This window comes from Babylonia areolata, chromosome 4 (assembly GCF_041734735.1).
Source record: "Babylonia areolata isolate BAREFJ2019XMU chromosome 4, ASM4173473v1, whole genome shotgun sequence".
Lineage (NCBI taxonomy): Eukaryota > Metazoa > Mollusca > Gastropoda > Neogastropoda > Buccinidae > Babylonia > Babylonia areolata.
In genome coordinates this window covers 43,191,158-43,214,062 of record NC_134879.1, presented here as the reverse complement: position 1 = coordinate 43,214,062, position 22,905 = coordinate 43,191,158, and the positions used below count along the sequence as shown (strand labels likewise).

General features: G+C 39.1%; 1 protein-coding gene across 9 annotated transcripts in view; it reads left to right on the top strand.

The window, feature by feature from the left end:
- Positions 1 to 22,905, top strand: part of LOC143281195 (cilia- and flagella-associated protein 70-like) — a 69,487-nt gene that overhangs the window by 16,436 nt on the left and 30,146 nt on the right. For 7 of the 9 annotated variants that reach the window (XM_076586249.1, XM_076586256.1, XM_076586255.1 and 4 more), the window contains 7 exons: positions 137 to 221; positions 7,015 to 7,084; positions 7,784 to 7,845; positions 8,440 to 8,583; positions 10,410 to 10,445; positions 15,791 to 15,814; positions 21,443 to 21,606. In XM_076586249.1, the coding sequence (XP_076442364.1) occupies positions 137 to 221; positions 7,015 to 7,084; positions 7,784 to 7,845; positions 8,440 to 8,583; positions 10,410 to 10,445; positions 15,791 to 15,814; positions 21,443 to 21,606 (585 nt within the window). The remainder of the gene's footprint in view (positions 1 to 136; positions 222 to 7,014; positions 7,085 to 7,783; positions 7,846 to 8,439; positions 8,584 to 10,409; positions 10,446 to 15,790; positions 15,815 to 21,442; positions 21,607 to 22,905) is intronic. The other 2 variants (XM_076586250.1, XM_076586253.1) reach the window with 2 other exon arrangements.

Below are 22,905 nucleotides of genomic sequence, written 5' to 3'. Positions count from 1 at the left end.
AAGACTTTAAGGAAGCAACTGCTGAAATATTTTGCGAGCAGTAAGCTGATATTTATGCTAACTTTGCGTTCAGTTAAAAAAAAAAAAACAACAAAAAATGACCTCAGATGGCATAGTTATCTTACTGTGTAACCAGATTACAAGAAGCAGTGGCCAGGAACCGGTTTTGGCCAGTGGAGATCTTTCGCCTGCCTCAGCCGTCTGGAGGAAAGGGCAAAAAAGTAAGGAGTTCCTTTGCATGTATGTGTGTGTGTGTGTGTGCACATGTGTGTGCATATATTGTGCACATGTGTATGTGCTATATGTGTGTGTGTGTGCTGAAAGAGTGTATTTCCGTGTATTCATGTATGCATACCAGTAAAGCTAAAAACAAATGAAAACAATCTTAACAGCGTAGTGTGGTGAATTGCTCTCATGAAAGTCACAGTGTTTTCTGATTGTGCCAAATACAATAAAAGACTAATCCACAGTTGTGCAGGGTCCACAGAAATGGCAGATAGGCAGCCAGAATTATCAGAACATAATACTCTGCATGAAAAAAAAAACCACACCAGTTTTCTTGTATATTGGTTTTGTGCAATTTTACTTCTTTGTTTCATTTATTCAGTCATTCACTCATTCATACCTTTGTTATTCCTTTGCTTGTTGCTTTGTTTTTGTTTGTCTCTTCCTCTTTCTTTCTATAATTCTTTTTTTTCTTTCTTTCTCGGTTACCTTTTGATTTTGATTTTCTAGATCTAGATCTCTGTGTTTCAATGTTAAATGTCTTTTTGTTTCATATGAAATGATGATTGATGTGTGTGCGGTGATCAGTCAAGGGTATGTTGGTTGCTTATTCATTTGTTTTCATTTTGCTTTCTTATTTGTTGACAAGCATTTGGGATGAAACGAAAGAATATTTTTTTCTATTTTAATTGTTTAACTCACTCCGGACGAATAGTTATCTCCCTTGCTTTTCCCTACAGATGACCCATTTGTTAAGGTTAGTAAAAAAAATCACAAAAAGTATGAAACAAAAAGTAACTGAATGAAACTCACTGTGCTTGACCTACTGACCCCTCTCCTCACGTCTTGTGAAAACCCACCCCCCTCCCTCTTCACTACTCTCAGAAGCTGAATATCACTATCAGTAATTTCTTGCTGGTAGCTTTCTTCACTGCAGATACTTTATTCAATGTCTTCATCATCCTCGTCGATGTCGAAACCTTCAGTTTGAAGCATTTCGATCACTTCAGCAGCGGTAAAAGCCGCTGTCGTGATCTAGTTTGCTCCAAAAATTTCCACTTGTATCACCTACGACGCCATTTTAGATACGTATCCAGATTAACATGTTGTGTGGGGTCCTGAACTTGCTGGCTCGCTGTGGAGAGTGTTGTTATGAAATCTCATGAAGAAACTTTCCATTCTACCCTTGACACGTTTGCAATGCCTGGTGTAGCTGCGATTGTTATGCCAACCCATGAGGAAAACATGGAAAAACTTTTAATTGTCGAAACTGCTATAGCGTTTGGTTGTCCAGAATGCTACCTAACGTCAGGAACGCTTTAGCGTTTCATTGTCCGGAGTGAGTTAAAGCAGAGAATAAAGTCTTTTGAGAATGAATTTGAATTCAAATAAAATGTTTTTGTTTTGTTTTTGTGTTTTTGCTTCATTATAAAAGTTTATTTTTAAATGGTTTTGTTTTGACAGTTCAGTTCAGTTCAGTTTCTCAAGGAGGTGTCACTATGTTTGAATGGGTTTGTTTTTTCAGTTCAGTTCAGTTTATCAAGGAGGTGTCACTATGTTTCAGTTGGTTTGTTTTGTCAGTTCAGTTCAGTTTATCAAGGAGGTGTCACTATGTTCGAATGGGTTTGTTTTGTCAGTTCAGTTCAGTTCAGTTTATCAAGGAGGTGTCACTATGTTTGAATTGGTTTGTTTTATCAGTTCAGTTCAGTTCAGTTTATCAAGGAGGTGTCACTATGTTTGAATTGGTTTGTTTTGTCAGTTCAGTTCAGTTTATCAAGGAGGTGTCACTATGTTTGAATTGGTTTGTTTTGTCAGTTCAGTTCAGATTCTCAAGGAGACATCACTATGTTTGAATTGGTTTGTTTTGTCAGTTCAGTTCAGATTCTCAAGGAGACATCACTATGTTCCAGTTCAGTTCAGTTATCAAGGAGGTGTCACTATGTTCGAATTGGTTTGTTTTATCAGTTCAGTTCAGTTCAGTTTATCAAGGAGGTGTCACTATGTTTGAATTGGTTTGTTTTATCAGTTCAGTTCAGTTTATCAAGGAGGTGTCACTATGTTTGAATTGGTTTGTTTTGTCAGTTCAGTTCAGTTTATCAAGGAGGTGTCACTATGTTTGAATTGGTTTGTTTTGTCAGTTCAGTTCAGATTCTCAAGGAGACGTCACTATGTTTGAATTGGTTTGTTTTGTCAGTTCAGTTCAGATTCTCAAGGAGACATCACTATGTTTGAATTGGTTTGTTTTGTCAGTTCAGTTCAGTTCAGATTCTCAAGGAGACATCACTGTGTTTCAATTGGTTTGTTTTATCAGTTCAGTTTATCAAGGAGGTGTCACTATGTTTGAATTGGTTTGTTTTATCAGTTCAGTTCAGTTCAGATTCTCAAGCAGGTGTCACTATGTTTGAATTGGTTTGTTTTGTCAATTCAGTTTAGTTCAGATTCTGAAGCAGGTGTCACTATGTTTGAATTGGTTTGGTTTGTCAGTTCAGTTCAGTTCAGTTTCTCAAGGAGGGATCACTGCCTTCGGTCAGATCCATATACACTGTACCACATCAGCTATGCAAATATCTGCCTGACCAGCAGCCTAACCCAGTGCTCTTAGTCACTTAGTCCATAGGAGGAAGGTGACAGAAAGGTTAAAACACTCAACTGCCAATACAGAGAGTCTGTGAGGGTGTGGGTTCGAATCTCGCTCCCGCTCTTTCTCCCAAGTTTGACTGGAAAATCAAACTGAGCATCTAGTCTTTCAGATGAGACAAAAAAAAACCAAGGTCCTGTGTGCAGCACGCACTTGACGCACTGAAAAATAACCCATGGCAATGGCAGTGTTGTTCTCTGGCAAAATTATGTAAAAAGAAATCCACTCTGATAGGTACACAAATATATAAGCATGCACTCAAGGCCTGACAAGCGCGTGGGGTTATGCTGCTGTCAGGCATCTGCCTAGCAGATGTGGTGTAGCGTACATGGATTTGTCCGAACGCAGTGAGTGACGCCTCCTTGAGAAACTGAAACTGAAACTTAGTCAAGCCCTGAAGGGAAAAAAAAGTGTTTTTTTTGTTTGGTCACCATGGTAGACTCCAGAGGGGAAGGGTGTGTATTGTTTTGACAGAAATTTCCAAAAGAGATCATGTCATATGCTGCAGAAAAGGAAACATTGATGTAAATGAAAGCGAGATGTTTGTGTACTTTCATCATCCATGGTGGTACATGGTGGGCCCTTATTTTGTGCAGCTTAGCCTTTATGGAAGATGATTTTGAATGTTTTTTTTTAGAGTGTATGCTTTATTTTTATTCATTCAGTCATTTACTGATTGATACCTTTGGTCTTTAAAAAAAAAAAAATTATCATTATTATTTTTTGTTTCTTTCTTTCTGTCATTCTTTGTCTTTCTTGGCGTTCCTTAGATTTTCTAGATCTACATCTCTGTGTTTCAGTGTTAAATGTCTTTTTGTTTCATATAAAACGATGATTGATGTGTGCGTGGTGATCAGGCAAGGGTATGCCGCTTACTCATTCATTTGTTTTCATTTCACTTTGTTATTTGATGAGCATTTTGATTGAGCTGGGAGAAAACTCTGTTTTAATCGCTTGAAGCAGTTTGTAAAGTCTGTTGGATTTGAATTTGATTAGAATGATTTTGTTTTTGTTTTTGTGTTTTTGCTTCATTATGAATGTTTATTTTGGTTTGGTTCTGTTTGTTCACCATGGTAAACTGATCCAGAGGGGAAGGGTGTGTATCGCTTGACAGAAATTTCCCAAAGAGATCCTGTCACATGCTGCTGTACAGTGGAATTGGTTCATGGCAAATTTGATAAGGCAGTCATGATAACAAATGACTAAAGTAACTGCTCTTAAACTCCCCCCCCCCCCCCCTCCGCCGCCCCCAACACACAAAAACAGATGTGGGGCCCACAGTTTTGACACCTGTAAAACTGAACTTGATACAATAAATGTGGAATTCAAATTGTTTAATGAATGAACGAACAAATACAATGGTCATTTTCTGACCTACTGCCAAAAGGGGGGAAATGGGACATGTTCAGCATGGTTGAAGGTTGTCTCAAGTTTGTTGGCAACACAAAAATAGTCGGTTTGTCTCATTTGTCTCATGGTGATAGTGTTGTTGAACAGATTTAGTTCTCCAAATTTCAATCACAATGACATGAAAAAAAAAAGGGAAACGTTGATGTTAAATGAAAGCAAGATTATTGTGTACTTTCGTCATCCATGCTGCTGGGCCCTTGTCATGTGCTCTCTGAGGACAAGAGCAGTCAGTTTCAGTTTCAAGAAGATGTCAAAGCCTGTGGACTGATCCACACAACATATGTGCACAAAAAAAAAGAGAGAGAGAAAAAGCAGATAGTAGTGTTGACTTTAACGGCCTACTGGGGGGGCGAAAGGGGGGCGGGGTAGGGGGTGGGGGTGTGATCAGTTTGGTGTTCTGTGGGATGGCACTGGAAAAAAAACAGATGCGTTTAAACCCAACTTGCTTGTCAGGCCTTGAGAGCCTGCCCTAGGTTTGTGAAGAACATCACTGTGAAACAAGATGAATGAAATGAACAAATAAGCAAACTCTTTAAAACATGATGAAACAGAGATTGGTAGAGGGCAAATAATAAGATGATGAAGAACAATGAGTTTCCTTGGAAGTCCATTTTCAGCGTACTACCAAAAGAATCAGTTCCACTGTCAGTGATGTTTCCCTTCCACTCCCTCCCTCCTCTCCCCTTTTTTTTGGGGGGGGGGGGGGGGGGGTTTGTTTTGTTTTTTCTTGAACCCCGAAAATGTGGAAAAAAAGAAGAAAAAAAAGAGGAGACTTAACCTATGGCCCAGTGACCCCTGATTACCTGTTCTTGATTTGAATCTTTGCTCGTTATTTGTGTGTGTGTGGTTTTTTGCGTGGTTTTGTTGTTGCTGTTTTTTTTAAAGCTAAACCCAATTTCTCTCCCACTTTCTCCTTTTTATTCATTTCCTTTTCGTTTTTTCTTTCTTTTTTTTTCCATCATTGGACAGACAGTGTCACAAACACAGTCTTGATTAACTAAAAAAAAAAAAAAAAGAATAAATAAAAACCCAATGTGATAGAGAGGATAGTTTATGTCTCATGGTATTGTTGATTATATAAGTTCTGGTAACATTTTTTGATATGGGAGGGAATCTTCTGGGATTACTCAATATCGTTGAAACCATTTGATTTGGTTGGCTGATTTTTTGTTTTGTTTTGTTGTTGTTACATTCCAGAAGCACAGTTCTCAAGCTCCTGTGTTACAATAGCAAAATACTTTCACTCTCTCTCTCTCTCTCTTCTGGTGTGTCTTTTCTTTTAACTCACTCAGTACGGCCAGTCCTCTCTTCTCCTCTACACAGACCCCTCGGATGTCCAGTGGGTGTCTGAATGACCCAACCTTTAGCTTCCGTCGTCAGAACTGTGGTATTCTTTGTCAACATTCACCTCTTCAGTATAAGAGCCTTCCGCTTGCAATATTTTGATGATGGTAATTGGGCTGAAACGCTGTTAACGTCGTCTCTTTCGCCGTTCATATGGAGAGAGTTAAATATGGTGCCCAGCTAAAGCTCCTGTGTTACAAAAGCAGAATACTTTCTCTCTTCTCATGTGCCTTTTCTTTCAGGTGTGGTGCCCTGTTGTTGATGGTTTTTTGTTTTTTCTTGTTGTTGTTGTTGTTTGTTGTTGTTGTTTTTTCAGGTGGGGGGGGGGGGGATGGGAGGTGGGGTTGTTGTTTTTTGCATTTTCTAACACCTCATATCTTTAAAACTTAAGAGTTTATTTCCATTTTTTTTTTAAGGAGCGTTGCTTGTGTGCTCTACCTCCCCACTGTCCTATACCCCACACTTCTCACCCTGTTACAATCCTGTCTGCTGTTATAATTGTATTCCAAGAAATGTGCATGAGTTTGGAGAAGCATGATTGATACAGAAATTCCTTTGGAACTGAGTAATATGTGTGCATGGCTGATGATGATTGTTTGTGTGGAGTATAGTGTCTCAGCTGACTCATCTGTTCTGGCTGTACTGATATCTTTGTCCACCACTGTTCCAAACTGTGTTTGATCCATATATGCCAAAAAATGCTTTGTCCATGTGTGTGTGTGTGTGTGTGTGTGTGTGTGTGCATGTGTGTGTGTGTTTTGTGTATGTGTGTGTGTATGTGTGTCTGTGCATGTACATGTGTGTGTGTGTGTGTGTGTGTGTACATGTGTGTGTGTGTGTGTGTGTGCATGTACGTGTGTGTGTGTGTACATTGTGTGTGTGTGTGTGTGTGTATGTGTGTGCATGTACGTGTGTGTGTGTGTGTGTGTGTGTGTGCATGTGTGTGTGTGAGTTTGTGCAAGTGAGCTTGATGAAAGGTGTCATAATGTGTTTTTGCAGTTAGTTTCTAAAATGAGTTCTTATTTTTTTTATTACCTCATCAATTACTGTCAGTGATTCTGTACATGTGATCAAAACACTCTGATCACTGTTTGAGAAAATTAAAGCACTGAATAAGTGGCTCTGGTAGAGAAAATTAAAGCACCGAAAAAGTGTTCATTATCAGTATCATGATTATTTTTATGATTACTAATATGAATATTTTTATTATGACTGTAGTAGTAGTTGTAGGTGCAGTAGCAGTAGTAGTAGTAGTAGTAGTAGTCTTTTGATAAAAAGTATGTATGGAATTAAATTAGGATGGTGATTATTTTGTGTACATTATATATTTCCTCCTCTGCTATCTGTCTGTACCATTCTGTGTGTCTGTACCATTGTATAATGGCTGTGTGGAACAGGATGACGACGGCACCGTCAGTTTTCACGGTGTGGCCTTCCTGAACATGGCTCCTCTGCTCTACCCAGGAGGTAAGTAACGGTTGACTTGCATGGGGAAATGCGCTGTATGAAAAACGTGTCATGACCTGTTTGAGTGGAGTGTGTGTTGCGCTGTTGATATGGATACAGAATAGATTCATGCAGCACAGCACGTGTGTGTTAAACAACAATATAATCTGATATAGAGTGAGACCCTTTTGGATCTAGCAAGATCTAAACAGACGTTATACTAACTGACGATTTCATTGTGCATGCTTTAAGCGCTAAGCCTACTGGGATTATTTCAGTGCATTATGGGGCTTGCTTTACTTTCTTTATGAGTATTAGATATGATGGACACAACAGTGTGTACAGTGCATACACAAGAAGATTGTGCACTGAAGAAGTAGATGTTATTTTTCAGCCTTTTTTTTTCTGTCCTTTCTATTTTTCATTATTTCTTTGTTTTCTTCTTTCATTATTTTTATTTTGTTTAATTCCTTAGTGTTAGTGTGTGTCAGGGGGGCCGAGGGGGGTGTTAGGTGTGTGTGTGTGTGTGTCTAGGTTTGTAGGTGTGCATGCTTGTGGGAGAGGAAGAATGTGAATGCTTGTGTGTGTGTGTGTGTGTGTGTGTGTTTATACAGTGCTTGTGTGTATGTCTGCATGTGATTGTGCGTGCATTTTGAATTTCATGTGTGTGTGTGTGTGTGTGTGTGTGCATATTTCCATGCTCCCAATTCTCTTTTTCAGTGAAGCGAATCCGTGGTGCTTACAAAGTGTTGCCCTACACAGACTACTTACTGCAGGAAAAAGTGAGTTCTGTGATGCTTCTTGTTTTTTCTTTCTTTGCTTTTTTTTTTGTTGTTGTTGCTCTTCCCACATGCATATTTCTTCTTTTTCTCCGCCATCCCCAGTTAAATGCTATGAACATATTGCTTAAAAAAAATTTTTAAAAGAATGGCTGACTGCCTTATTTTCTTATCTTCCTGCAATAATCTTTCTTCTGTTTTCCCCTGATAAATCATAGATGCTATATTATTTCAAAAAGAGAAAAGAAAGAAACTTGGTTAGAATAGCTGAATGCCTTATTTTCTTGCTCTCATTTCATAGTGAAAGGGTCAGTAATTGGTGATAGATACTCATCTTTTCTGTACACACACACACTCACACATGCACACACACACACACACACACACACACACACACACACACACACACACACACACACACACATACACACACACACACACACACACACATATTCACTCATCTCTCTCCATCTCTCTCTCCATCTGTCTATCTAACTAGCTATCTGTAGTTATATTTATGTGTCTATCTATCTGTCTATCTATCTGTCTGTCAATCTATCTATCTATCTATCTATCTATCTATCTGTATGCCTTCAGACGAAGCGTAAGAGTGGCATAGTGGAAGAGGCTGCCAGACTGGCGATGAACCAGCTGAATCGGAACAGCGCTTCCCCAGCCCCCAAGAAAGGTGGCGGTGGTGGAAAGGAGCAGGCCGGAGACAAGAAGGACGCCAAGAAAGGGGTAAGGTTTCCTTCATCTGCTTCTAGGTTGTCTCTTTTAACTCTTTCGCCTCCAAGTTTCTGTGTGAGAAACGCTCCTCAGCACCAGATATCTTAGAAACAATGCTTTCAGTCACAGGCTTCGATTTTTTGTCAAAACAGCTCAATGGACTTGTTGACATCAAACTGGGTCAGGGAGCAAAGGTTAATCATCGTTGTTTTGTCGGGCAACTGGCTGGTGCTGTCAAGCTTTGTTACAATATGAAAAAGGTCTTATCAACATGACCCCTAGATGTCAGTAAAAGTCACCTGTGGCAGTGCACTGTCTAGTCAACAAAAGTGGTCTGTGGCAGTGAAAGGGTTAAATTGATTTTGTTTTCCATTTGCTATAATTTCATAACAGTTAGACGTAAGACAACATATAGATATACAGCATAAAACCGAAATGAAGACAGCAGCCAAAAAAAAAAAAAAAAAAAAAAAAAAAGTTAGGGAAATTAAAGGAAAAACAGCCAAGAGCAGAAAAAAGCCCACATTTTACTCAGACTGCATTGTCAGCTGATACTTGAGCCAGTGACATTATATTCTTTTTTTTTCTTCTGTACATTTACATAAAGCTCTTGCCCTTTTTCATAGACATGGATGTTGGTTATTGTTGGGCAGCAATGCATGCTATAAGAGAGAGAGAATATGTTCATAAGGCAAGGCTTCTAACAAGTTAAAACTCTTAGGGGTCCCAGTGCACAAAATTTTCAGAGGGTCCCAGTCTACCTTTGAAAGGTCCCTCTAATGCAAACCCGCTGCATACATACACAGGCAGGCATTGATTGTAGTCCCTGTCATCTAAGCCTCGACACCAAGAAGTAGTAAGGGAAACAACTCTTCTTCATAGCAGTCCGTCCTGACGTCAGACTGAAACCCCAACACAGAAATTTCACTCTCCGTTTGTGTTTACCCTGGAAACGATTTGATATTCCTGCGACCCACTCAGTGAATATACATTGGATCCTTTCTATCAGGAATGCTTATTTATGCGTTATCAGAACCCGTGACAGGCAACAGAAGAAGACAAACAAAACGTTCATTTCCTTTTTGTGGTGGTAAATGTGTGGAGCTTGGAAGGATCAGAACCAAAAAGATCCTCCTTCCTATATGATCTCTGCTCCAGAGAAGTTACGTTCAGTCTGAATGAACAGTGATAATCGCATTGCATGTAGATTTTCGTTCACAAATTATAACATTTTGTGCTTTAAAAAAAATAGAAAGAAAGAACGAAAAAAATCTTTGTCTAACTTTTTTTTTCTTTAATACAGTATGAATTATTATGGTTCAGCTGACATAGGTTTAAGTATTTCCTTTTCTGTATTCATTTTATTGTGTATATTTGTTTTGTTTATGCTTTCTTTTTGTGCGTGTGTGTGTGTGTGTGTGTGTGTGTGTGTGAAACCAACTCGTAGTTTTATTCCATTTTTGTTGTTCTTGAACAGGTTACTTTAGAATTCTAAGACATTGCATGGTGGTTGTATTTTTTCAGTTTGTTTGTGTCTTTTTTGTGTGTTCATATTTTGTTACTGTGTTCTTTTTATATGTTTTTATTTTTCCACGTATGTGTACAAATTCAGATCTATCTTTCTCTCAACGTTCCTAAATAGATTGTCACACCTAATAATTTCAAACAGAACTTTGCAAGCTGGCTAAATTTTGCTTCATTAATTTTTTTTTTTTATTTGTTTCTTTCTTTATCAGTAACATTGACTGATTATGAGGCTTGGGTTTGATTCATGTGTCTTTAACTTTTAAGTTGGTTGTTTATTGTTATTTTTAAAATTGTGTGCGGACTTCTTGCAGAGGTCCAATAGTGTTGTTCAGAATCTGGACCCTGAGGTTGGTATATACTGGTCAGGGGTGGGTGTGTGGGGGTGTTGGTGTGGTGGGGGGTCCCACTAGTCATCTCCCTGCGTCCTCAGCCCTCCCTCCATCTCTGCCCCCCCTCCCCTACTCTCCCCCCTCCCCTATGCCCCCAGTCGACCTCACCCGACGCCCCACCCCCAGTCCCTCATTTCTGGTTTACTGACATTGACTGTGTGACCATCTTGCGGTGCTTGAAGGGTGGTTGTTGTTTTGTGTGTGTGTGTGTGTTTATCCATGAACAGGTTGATCAATAATCATAATCACAATAAACGGGAAGATCAATAATTATTATCACTGCTGCGGTGTGCACTGGACCAGAAGCTGACGATAAACAGTGACACTGGAAAGGGAATGTCGACAAATGCTCTTGCTGTCAGATGGCATGCATTTATTTGCAAAAAATAAGAATGAAAAGAACAAAACAAATGTAATTTGCTTATTTATCCTATTTTACTTTTTAGGCTAATGTTTTCTATATACGTTGGAAGGCTCTCAAGGCCTTGATCAGCATTTTGGGTTTCTGCATAGGTCATGCATCTGCTTCTTTTGTTCTGTTTTGCATTTTTATTTATTTATTTATTTATCTATCTATCTATTTATTTGTTTATTTATTTATTTATTTGTTTATCTATTTATTTATTCATGTATTTTCTAAGAAGTTGTGGCGTATAACTAGCCTGGAAACTTTGACATCTCCCTGAAACTGAAACTGAAACAGAAACAGAAATTGCTGCAGCAAGACTCTTGTTGCCATTCCCTTCCACATGCACCACTGCACTATAACTGTACCGTGCTTTTGAGTGACGATAACAGGGATGACAGTATTGCTGTGGACTGACAAGTGTGAGCTGATGACACAAACATCCTGTACACCGTACAGTGCCGTGTGGTTTTGAGGGCAATTTTTCTTCACAATGATAATGCAGCATTTTGTTTTGAGGATAATTTTTCTTCACAGTGATAATGCAGCATTATGTTTTGAGGATAATTTTTCTTCACAGTGATAATGCAGCATTTTGTTTTGAGGGCAATTTTTCTTCACAATGATAATGCAGCATTTTGTTTTGAGGATAATTTTTCTTCACAATGATAATGCAGCATTTTGTTTTGAGGACAATTTTTCTTCACAATGATAATGCAGCATTATGTTTTGAGGCCAATTTTTCTTCACAATGATAATGCAGCATTATGTTTTGAAGCCAACTTTTCTTCACAATGATAATGCAGCATTATCTTTTGAGGATAATTTTTCTTCACAATGATAATGCAGCATTTTGTTTTGAAGACAACTTTTCTTCACAATGATAATGCAGCATTATGTTTTGAAGACAACTTTTCTTCACAATGATAATGCAGCATTATGTTTTGAAGACAACTTTTCTTCACAATGATAATGCAGCATTATGTTTTGAAGCCAACTTTTCTTCACAATGATAATGCAGCATTATCTTTTGAGGATAATTTTTCTTCACAATGATAATGCAGCATTTTGTTTTGAGGCCAATTTTTCTTCACAGTGATAATGCAGCATTATGTTTTGAGGATAATTTTTCTTCACAATGATAATGCAGCATTATGTTTTGAAGACAACTTTTCTTCACAATCATAATGCAGCATTATCTTTTGAGGATAATTTTTCTTCACAATGATAATGCAGCATTTTGTTTATGAAGACAATTTTTCTTCACAATGATAATGCAGCATTTTGTTTTGAGGATAATTTTTCTTCACAGTGGTAATGCAGCATTTTGTTTTGAAGCCAACTTTTCTTCACAATGATAATGCAGCATTATCTTTTGAGGATAATTTTTCTTCACAATGATAATGCAGCATTTTGTTTTGAAGACAATTTTTCTTCACAATGATAATGCAGCATTTTGTTTTGAGGATAATTTTTCTTCACAATGATAATGCAGCATTATGTTTTGAGGATAATTTTTCTTCACAATGATAATGCAGCATTTTGTTTTGAGGACAATTTTTCTTCACAATGATAATGCAGCATTTTGTTTTGAGGGCAATTTTTCTTCACAATGATAATGCAGCGTTATTTTTTAGGATACTTTTTCTTGACGTCAATCATGATGACAATCATGATAACGATGATGACAATCATCATTATCATAACAATGCAGACTGACACTCACACCTCCCAGACAGGGAACTTTTGGTGTTTACAGTAAGAGTTACACAATACATATGCAAGCATTTAAAGACAGCACACCATACACAAACAAGAGTGTGCACACACAAATACTTACAGCAGCAAACACACACACACACACACACACACACACAGAGCAGAATTTCAAGAATCACATTTGTCAATGAGACTGGAAGGCAGAACGGAAGGGGCGTGTTTAGAGAGACCTTCTAACTTCAACTGGAGAATGATGGACACAGTCGCCTTGTCCCAAGTAACCAGCACACATGGCTCTTTGCTAGAGTGCAGTGTAGACTGAACGGAGATGGAGAGGTGTTTGTACGAACGCACAGTTGTTCTTTGGGGGTGTGGGTGCTTGGGTTTAGTGGGTGCTGTAGACTGTGTATCAAAGGTGACTTGTTTGAATGTAATCAAGAATTATTTGCTGTGTAAAATATCATGTCTGTTGGATCTGCTGTGTATTTATCGGTCTGTGTGTGCATTTGTGAATTGTACATGTGTGTGGAATTGTATGTAATATGGCTGCTGATCTACTGTATATGTATGTACAGAGTGTGTGCATATGTGTGCATGTGTGTGTGGTGTGTGTGTGTGTGTGTGTGTTGTGTATGGATGCCCATGTGTGTGAGTGGGAGTGGTGCATGCATGTGTGTCAGAATGTAGAAATATTTCCTCTTATGTTTGTGCTTTCCTTGTTTTCTTATTCTGTGCAGAATATATGTGTGCGTTCCGTGGCCTTTAAATACATTGATGTAAAGACTTTAACACCTTATGTACTTGCAAACAAGTATGAAAATGTACTTGTACTTGTAAACATTTTACTTGCATGTACGTTCTGAACCCAGTATCCTTACTTGTCAAAGAATACTGGAAAGACATTTAAAATGTTGTTTCCACCGTGGATTTTGTATAAAAAAAAAAATTAAAAAAAAGAGAGAGAAGAAAGTTCCAACCTCTTTTTCTTTCTTGTCCTTTTTTTTTTTTTTTTTTTATATATACACACATATACTTTCTGATCCAAATATTACTTGTGAGAAAAGTACCAGAAAACATTTAGAATTTTGTATTTGTTGCATAAATATTTTTCCAACCTTTTTTCTGTCTTCCAAAGTGATTGTACCTGAAAACATCAGCTTATGTTAATAAAGATAAAAGGGATAAAAATGATAAAGAAATAAAATGAAATATATATTTTTTTATATACTAAATCACACATGACTTGTTTTGATTATAGGCATCAGGAAAGGTAAGCCTTTCTCCTTCACAGCCATCTGTCTTCACTGTTGAGGATGGGGAATTTCTCTGGAGATGTTTATGTATTTCTGTAACCATGTCTCAGCAGCTGGTATACCATGTAAAAGACCTCTTTTTGAGTGTATTCAATAATACTGTGTACTGAAACGTGGTAAAGATTGAGCCAGATGCAAGAAGAACTTCTTAAAATGTATTTCTCTTTTCTGAACTCACCCTCTTTGCTGTACATAGTGGAATATCAGATAGGGACAGAGAGGGGAGAGGTGATGGAAGATGAGTCTTATTCCCTTTACTTCTGCTGATGAGTATGCACGTCAGTGAAGGGCTGTCACCTCACTGAGGAGAGACAGAGCATACAGGTCAGGATGTCAGTGAAGGGCTGTCACCTCACTGAGATGAGACAGAGCTTACAGGTCAGAATGTCAGTGAAGGGCTGTCACCTCACTGAGATGAGACAGAGCTTACAGGTCAGGATGTCAGTGAAGGGCTGCCACCTCACTGAGATGAGACAGAAGATTACAGGTCAGGATGTCAGTGAAGGGCTGCCACCTCACTGAGATGAGACAGAAGATTACAGGTCAGGATGTCAATGAAGAGCTGTCACCTCACTGAGAAGAGACAGGGCTTACAGGTCAGGATGTCAGTGAAGGGCTGTCACCTCACTGTGATACGACAGGGCTTACAGGTCAGGATGTCAGTGAAGGGCTGCCACCTTACTGAGACAGGACAGGGCTTACAGATCAGGATGTCTTTCATTAAATATGGACTTCTTCCTCTTGGGGTTGCATTATTGTCTATTGGCAACATCAACAGCATCATTTGAAAGTGAACAAAATACTGTAACTGAGCTTCCAGCTGATGACACACTGATTTCATTTCACCAACATTGAGCTGTCAAGGGGTTAAAGAGGGAAAAAAGCAGCACTGGTTTTGCTGCTTGGTAATCTGTTGCTTTCATTTATCTCATTTCGCCCTACACCTAAGCAGTGTTTGGGCACCAGCGTGTGTATTTTAATGCTGACTCCCAAGGAATTCTTGGGCTTTATTCATGATTCATCAAACTTTTTTTTAAAAACTTCTCCACTAACTGCAAACAGTTAGGGAAGGGATATGACTCTTGAGGAAGTGATGTGCAAATCATGAAGTTTGGGAGCAGAGCAGTTTGAGCATTTTCAGACTTAAAAAAAAAACAAAAAAAAAACATCTTTAGGCAAGCTTTGTTTATGATCACAGCTAAAAATTTGTGTTTCACTATTTGGCAAGTATCAAACAAAGTGTACACAGTGATTTTGATCCTAACAAAGATATTTGGAATGATCATTATAAGCATTCATGGGTGAGGCAGCATGCAAATAATTGTGGCATTGTTTTATTTTTATTCAAAGCATCTAAAAACGACTGCTAAAACTCCAAAGTCGGTGACGGGTTGCACAAGTTGTAGTCAATGACAGCACTGAAGGGTTTAGAGTTATACCTCTTTTGTTGTGCAGTTTTTGCTAAGTCTGCCTCACTTTCATAAAAGTGTGCTGTTGCAGTCACTTTGAACGTTGATGTTTTGGACAATTTTGCATTCATTGTCAGTTGTTTCTCTTGTTAAATAAGTGACTTCCCTGTACTTATATCTATTTCAAATATTTTTCTTTGATCCCATCCTCCATCTCCCCCCATCCTTTTTCCACCTCCTCGCTTACTTTAAAAAAAAATTTATCTGTCTTTAAACAGTAACATTCAGATGTGAAAATTAATGCTTTAACTAGAGGTCCTCACTCACCGGTATGTGTGATGGGATAGTCAACAGAATTCCTGCTCCTTTTCTTCAGTCTTTTTCACCTGGTTAAATTTTCTCCCCTTATTTGAGCATTTCACGTTTTGTTTTGATTCATTTGTTTTCCCTTTCCAGGATGCCCTTAAAGCAAAGCCAATGGTAAAGTGTCGGGAGGAGTCTTTTTGTGTCTTTTGTTTTGTTTTGTTTTTTATTTTTTTGTGTTTTTGTTGTTGTTTTTTTCCAGCAGAATAAGACCTCACTATTCGTGCCACTGTTGTGATCCTTTTTTTTTTTTTTTTTTTTGGTGCATTGAAGCACGCAAAAGGTGCATGATTAAAAGCGTCTGTTACATTTCATGATGCTTGACATGTCATTGTTCCTGTTGACATGTTTTTTGTGTGTCATCATTCCGTGTGTAACCTGTGTTAGCCGTTCTCTATTCAACGTACACACCCAAGAACACATGCCTGCACACTGCACACACACACACACACACACACACACGCGCGCGCGCGCGCGTACACCCCCCCACCCCCCTCACCACCACCAGCCCCCCCCCATACACATACACACATACACGCATGCACGCACACACACGCACGCACACACACAAACACAAACACACACACACATACACTCACACACATACTCTCACAACACACACACACACACACACACACACACACACACACATACGCACGCACGCACGCACACACACACACACACACACACACACACACACACACACTCTCACACACACTCAAAATAACACCCCCCACACACACACACACACACACACATACACATACACTCACACACATGCTCTCACCTCACAACACACACAAATACACACACAACACACACACACACACACACACACACACACACACACACACACACACACACACTCAAAAATCAAATATACCCTCCCCCCCCTGCCCACTCCCCCCCAATTCTTTACTGAGGTCTTGTTTTGCTGCTTTGAATTTATGTGTTTCTGGTCTCTTTTTTTTTGGGGGGGATTCAAAAGAACATATATTGTTTCTTTTCAAACATATGTATTTATGCTTGGCTTCTGACAGCCTTTTGACAGTGCTTGAGATCAGCTGGGCTGTAAACTTGATTTGTTTTGGTTTGGTTTGGTTTTGTATGAAGGAATGGCCAGTTTTTGTGTTGCTGCCAGTTTCATTCCGACCTGCATTAAGTTTTTTTTTGTGTGTATTTTTTTATGTGAAATGCGTGATTGATTTGGTTTGAGATATTGACAGCTTATTTACAGATAAACTCTTGTGCTTGTTTTGTGTGGAAATGGAAATGTGCATGGTGGTGGGAGGAGGAGGGGGGGGGTAAGGGGGGGGGGGGGGTACGGGGGATGGACTGAACATTTATTGCTGTTGAGCTGTCAGTGTCATTTAGCATTACTGGTAAGTGTCTAGCAATATACACCACATGATTTAGTAATAATGATAATGATGATAATAATAGCAGTCATCATCATCATCATCATAATGAGAAAAAAAATTAATGTGTTTATATTGCACAGAGAGAAATCAAAGAGCTTTCACTTACAACTTTCACACACACACACACACACACACACACACACACACACACACGTGACTCTTGATCAAAGGGATGAAAGACAAAGCTTACAACAACATGTGGATAGAAGTTCAGAGAAACTATGGACAGACAGACTGAGGGGTGGGAGGATAGAGATAGATTTGAGACAGGAAGGGAGCTGACTGCAGTGATTCTGTGAAGTGAAAGAGGGAGATCATTCCAAGTGTAATGTCCAGGAACAGAGAAGAATTGGTATTTGTAAATGAAGTGTTTGAATCTTTGGAAAGCAGAAACAAAGTCTATAGCTGATTAGAGAGAGGGGGGGGTGGGGAGGGGGTGCAGGGGCGGAGGGGGCCGGGGAGGGGGGGGGGTGTGTGTGTAGAGGCGAAGGCGGTCACATAGATAGGGAAGAGGAAGATTTGTTTCTGTATTTTTTTGGACAGAGAGTGCTGATACTGTACTTTGTTGTGTGTGACACGGCAACCACGGTTCTGTCTAATACTGTGCACAGTTACACGTTATTGTAAGTAATAGTGGACCTGGGGACATCTCTGTGTGTCATTTCTGAGAGAGACAGACACTGACATAAAATTATTTCATCGTCCATTCACCTGTAAAGCCCCGTGGACAAGAAAAGGGGGAATGACAATTTCACTGACAATGGTTGTAAAAAATAAAAATAAAAAAAAAAATAAAAAAAATAATTAATCAAAAAAAAGAAGATCTTTTTAGACTATCCAGAGAGACAGAGAGATAAGTTTGTTTAATCCTAAGTAGGATCACTTTCAACAAATGTTTTTTGGATCTCTGACTTTCACTGAACTTAGCCCAGAGGAAGCCGATTGCAGGCATGTATATTTGTCATGAATGGTTGTTATGTGACATATTTGTTGTTGTTCATGTCATTTAGTTGTGTATAAAAAAAAAGAATTAAAAAAAATGAAAATAAAAAAGCAACCCAAAATGTTATTACTGATGTAATCTGGGTTCCACAATGAACAGTGGAACGTAACGTCATTACATGTTTTGGGCACATACTGACTGTCGCAGCATCAGTTTCATTATTTGTGCATGATGAGCATTGGGATGTAGAGACGAGATCAGTTTACAAGAGAGCCAACCAGTACTCATGAATATTACATGATAGCTGTTGTGTTTTCAGTAATCGAACAACTCCTAACTTGAATGGAGTGCACATGCATGTTGGCACACAGTTATGTATAGTATTATATTCATGTAATAGTTTTGTTGTGTGTGTGAAAATTCTTGAGTTCATGCACATGTGTGCTTGTAGGCGCTTGTGTGTGTGTGTGTGTGTGTGTGTGTGTGTGTGTGCTGGCAAGTGAGCATGTTTTTGTGTGTGTTTGCATGTGTGTGTGTGTGTGTGCGCGTGCGCGCGTGCGCATGTGTATGTGTATTTACTTGTGTATTTGTAGTGAGTGATGAAGATTTATCCACATCTGCAGCTGTCATAGGTGTACTTGCATGTGCATATATGTGAATTAATCTGTATATAAAACCATATATAAATATGTATGTGTGTGCATGTATTTGCATGAATATATGGACACTTATTTTTCATTCATCAGTATCAAACATGGCCATGTCTGTGTGACACACACATTTTGGGTTGCAATTAAAAGACGTTCTCTTATGGTTTTGGGGTGGTCACTTGTATCAGGGTACTTCTGAGAATAGCAATAAGTTGCAAAAAGGAATTACTTTTTTTTCTTCTCCTTCTTCTTCTTTTTTTTGGGGGGTGGTGGGGGGGTGTGAGGGGGTGTGCGGGGGAGGGGGGGGATTGACATTTCAATTCTTTCTACTTGAAAAAAAAAAAAATGACATGAACAGATGTACAAAACATTTTGTTTTTCATTCCTAATGGAGATGATGATGATTGTGTAGTACATCGCCTTGTCACATGCATGGATGGAGGATGTGTTCACCCTATGTATTTAACCGATTAACCTCCTCAACTGCTACTGCTACTGAGTTTGTTGGTCTGTGAAAAGAGTTGTCGTCACCCCATTGAGATAAGACAAATTCACTTGTCAGGCTGCCAGTCACTGGTCTCTGTTTGGGCTTCTTCCTGTTGGGAATGCAATGCTTTTGTTCAGCAAAATGAATTATTTGTATTTTGTATTTGTATTTCTTTTTATCACAACAGGTTTCTCTGTGTGAAATTCGGGCTGCTCTCCCCAGGGAGAGCGCGCCGCTACACTACAGCACCACCTTTTTCTCTTTTTTTTTGTATTTTTTTCCTGCGTACAGTTTTATTTGTTTTTTTCCGATCGAAGTGGATTTTTCAACAGAATTTTGCCAGGAACAACCATTTTGTTGCCATGGGTTCTTTTACATATGCTAAGTGCATGCTGCACACGGGACCTCGGTTTATTGTCTCATCCGAGTGACTAGCGTCCAGACCACCACTCAAGGTCTAGTGGAGGGGGAGAAAATATCGGCGGCTGAGCCGTGATTCGAACCAGCTCGCTCAGATTCTCTCGCTTCCTAGATGGACGCGTTACGTCTAGGTCATCACTCCACACTATGCCATTGATAGATACACAGAAGCAGTAGCTGCACTTCAAATTCCTCATTTCAACAAGCTTCAGCGGTCAAGGGGTTAAAAAGAAGGGAAAAAAAAAGGGAGAAAGAAAGAAAGATTTCAGTTTTCAGGAGGCATCAATCATGTGGACTGATCCATGTATGCTACACCCCATCTGTTAAAAAGAAAGAAGAAAAAAGAGAAAGAAAGAAAGGAATAAAAGAAAGAAAATTAAAATTGATTAAAAAAAACAACAACAAAAAACCCAAACAAACAGAGCAAACCTTATTGTATTGTCAGCTTTGCTGTTTTCACTAACGTGTTCATTGTGTTATGTTGTTGTTCACTTGATGACACTTTGTTGATGTGTTTTGTGCTGTGGTGTAAGACACAAATGTGTATATGTTTAATGCTTTACAATGAATTTAACTGAGTGGTTCATTTATTTGGACAGGATAATCTTCTTCTTTTTTTTTTAATCTAATATTCCATTCCAGCTCTGATTCATGACAAAGATTACTTTCTGTGTAATGATTGATGTATAAATACAAATGTTATTTTCATTGTAGCGATTTATGTATAAATGCAAACATATCTTTATTATAAAGATTCATGCATTGATATAAAGATTATTTTCATTATAACAATTCTTGCATCAATACAAAGTACTTCAGATATGATTTCCGAAAATAGTCTGTTAACCGATTTGTCAGGTGAGATAGTGTGTCTTTGTTTTAGTCTCTTTCATATTTTGTTTAGGTTTTGTTGTGAGACTGTCTCAGTGGGTGTCTTTGTTTTGATTCTCTTTATCTGTGTGTGTGTGTGTGTGTGTGTGTGTGTGTGTGTGTGTGTGTGTGTGTGTGTGTGTATTTCTCTCTCCCTCTCTCTGCGTCTCTCTTATTCTCCCACTCTATCTCTGCTTGTGTTTGTGTATGGCATGTGCATCTGGAAGACAAGAAGAACAGAAATCAGATTTATGTTTGCTGTCACACCTCACTATGGACCTTTAAAAAAAAAATAATAAAAAATAAAATAAAAATCTCTACCGCGGAATATCAGACACTGTTCCACAATTAACTCTTTCAAATCTGATATTAGAACATATTTGTTCAAACAGTATTTCAAATTGTAGGTCTCCCCCTTCCCATGACCATGTTTGTGCATGTGCGTGTGTGCAGCAGTCCTGTGTGTGTGTGGTGGGAGTGTGTGTGTGTAAGTTGTGAGTGATGTTACACTGTTTTTTTACCAGTATTTTTAGCCAGTTTGTTTATGTCTTGAAATTTGAAAATTTGTAAAAAAAAAAAAAAAAGATAAAAAAAAATCCTGTTCTGTATTCATTCCACATGGTTTGTTATAACTATGCTCTTAGAACCGCAAGGTAAGCGGTACATATGTGCACATTGTGATTATCATTATTGCTATTATTATTATTGTTGTTGTAGTTCTTATTATCATTATCATCATTGTTCTTATCATCATTACCATTATTGTTATTGTTATCTTCTATTGTTATTATTGGTGTATTATTATCATTGTTATACGTGGTATTACTTTTATTAGTAGTATCAATATCATTATCAAAAGTAGTATTTCAATTTTTTATTTGATTTATCATTACTATCATGTTGTTATTATTATTATTATCATCATCATCATTATCACGATTAATCCTCGGACAGGCCTCCACGACCCTGAAGTCGGACGCGGGGTCAGAGATTGACGGGCAGACCCCAGTGAACGTGGAAGGTCAGCAGTATGCTGACGCCAAGGCCTACATCATGGTTGACATCTCCCTCACCAGCCCCCTCGTCCCCAAACGGCCCCCAGAGGAGCTCGCCAGGAGGTCTGGTTTTTTTTGTTTTTTTTTTTTTTTTTGCTGCCCCATCATCCGCACTGTTTCAGTGGCATTACTCTCACCCTGCTCATTCCGAGTTCCCCCCACCCCTTACACAGCCACACCCGGGTTCATCTGTCACAGTCCCAGCATCAGCAGTCCACAGGGAACCATCAATGTTAGGTCGCCAGGAGGCCATGCACCAGAGGAGACCCTGCACTGCTGCTGAGTCACTTCGGTGGTGTTCAGTTGTGCCTGTTCTGATTTAACGTACTTTGGACACCACCTACTAAGCCCCCTACTGATGACAATGATGGCTTTGTCGCGGAGCCAGACTGAGTGAGCGTCCCTCCCAGAATGGAGACTGCCACCACGTCCCTCCTATGGCAGTCCCCCATGAATCTGCCGATACTGAAGACATTGACTGGACTCTTCCAAGCTTGGAAGTGGAAGGGTATGGAAACTTAGATCTCCATGACAGCAGGGCATGAAAGGCCACAGACGTTGGGACATTTTTGTTTATATTGGTAATGAGGCCAGGACTGTTTGTCAGATGCTTTTTGTTTTGTTTTGTTTTCTTTAGGCCCAACACTCGGCTTATATCTCAGATTGACGTAAGCTTACAGTTGGGCCAACAGCAAAAGTGAGAGATGTGTCATTACTGGTTTCTCCACTGGAATTGGAAGTCATTTACAGCTTAGTCTTTTGTGAAGGACTCAATGACTCGGGAATCAGGAGGCAAGATTGCAATGGTTCTTAGCACTGCAGCCTTTGGGGGCTAGATGGCCTTTGGGAATCATCCCAGTGCTGACTGTCCTAAAACCCTCTTGGCCGAGAAAGTTGGGGTGTAACTTGGGCAAGACACTCTCCTCTGTGATCAAATTCTAGCCCAGATAGTCAGGACAGCAGATGCTTTCACGAACACGACTATCATACATACAGCATCCTTTGTGGCGAATGTTTGTAATGGATGTGCATGGTTGCAGAATGGTCGAGACGCTTATCTGACAATACAGTGCCCATGAGGATCTAGGTTGAAGTCCTGTTCTGGCCGTTTCTCCCAAGTCTGACAAGAAAATCAAATTGAGCGTTTGATCATTTGGATGAGATGATAAACTGAGGTCCCCGTGTTTAACACATACATCGTGCACTGAAAAATAATCCATGGCAACAACATGAGTGATGTTCTCTGCCAAAATCATGTAGAAGAAATCCACTTTGACAGGTACACAAATATATATATATGCATGGTATCTTTCTATTCATCACCCCCGAAAACGGAGTATGGCTGCCTACATGGCGGGGTAA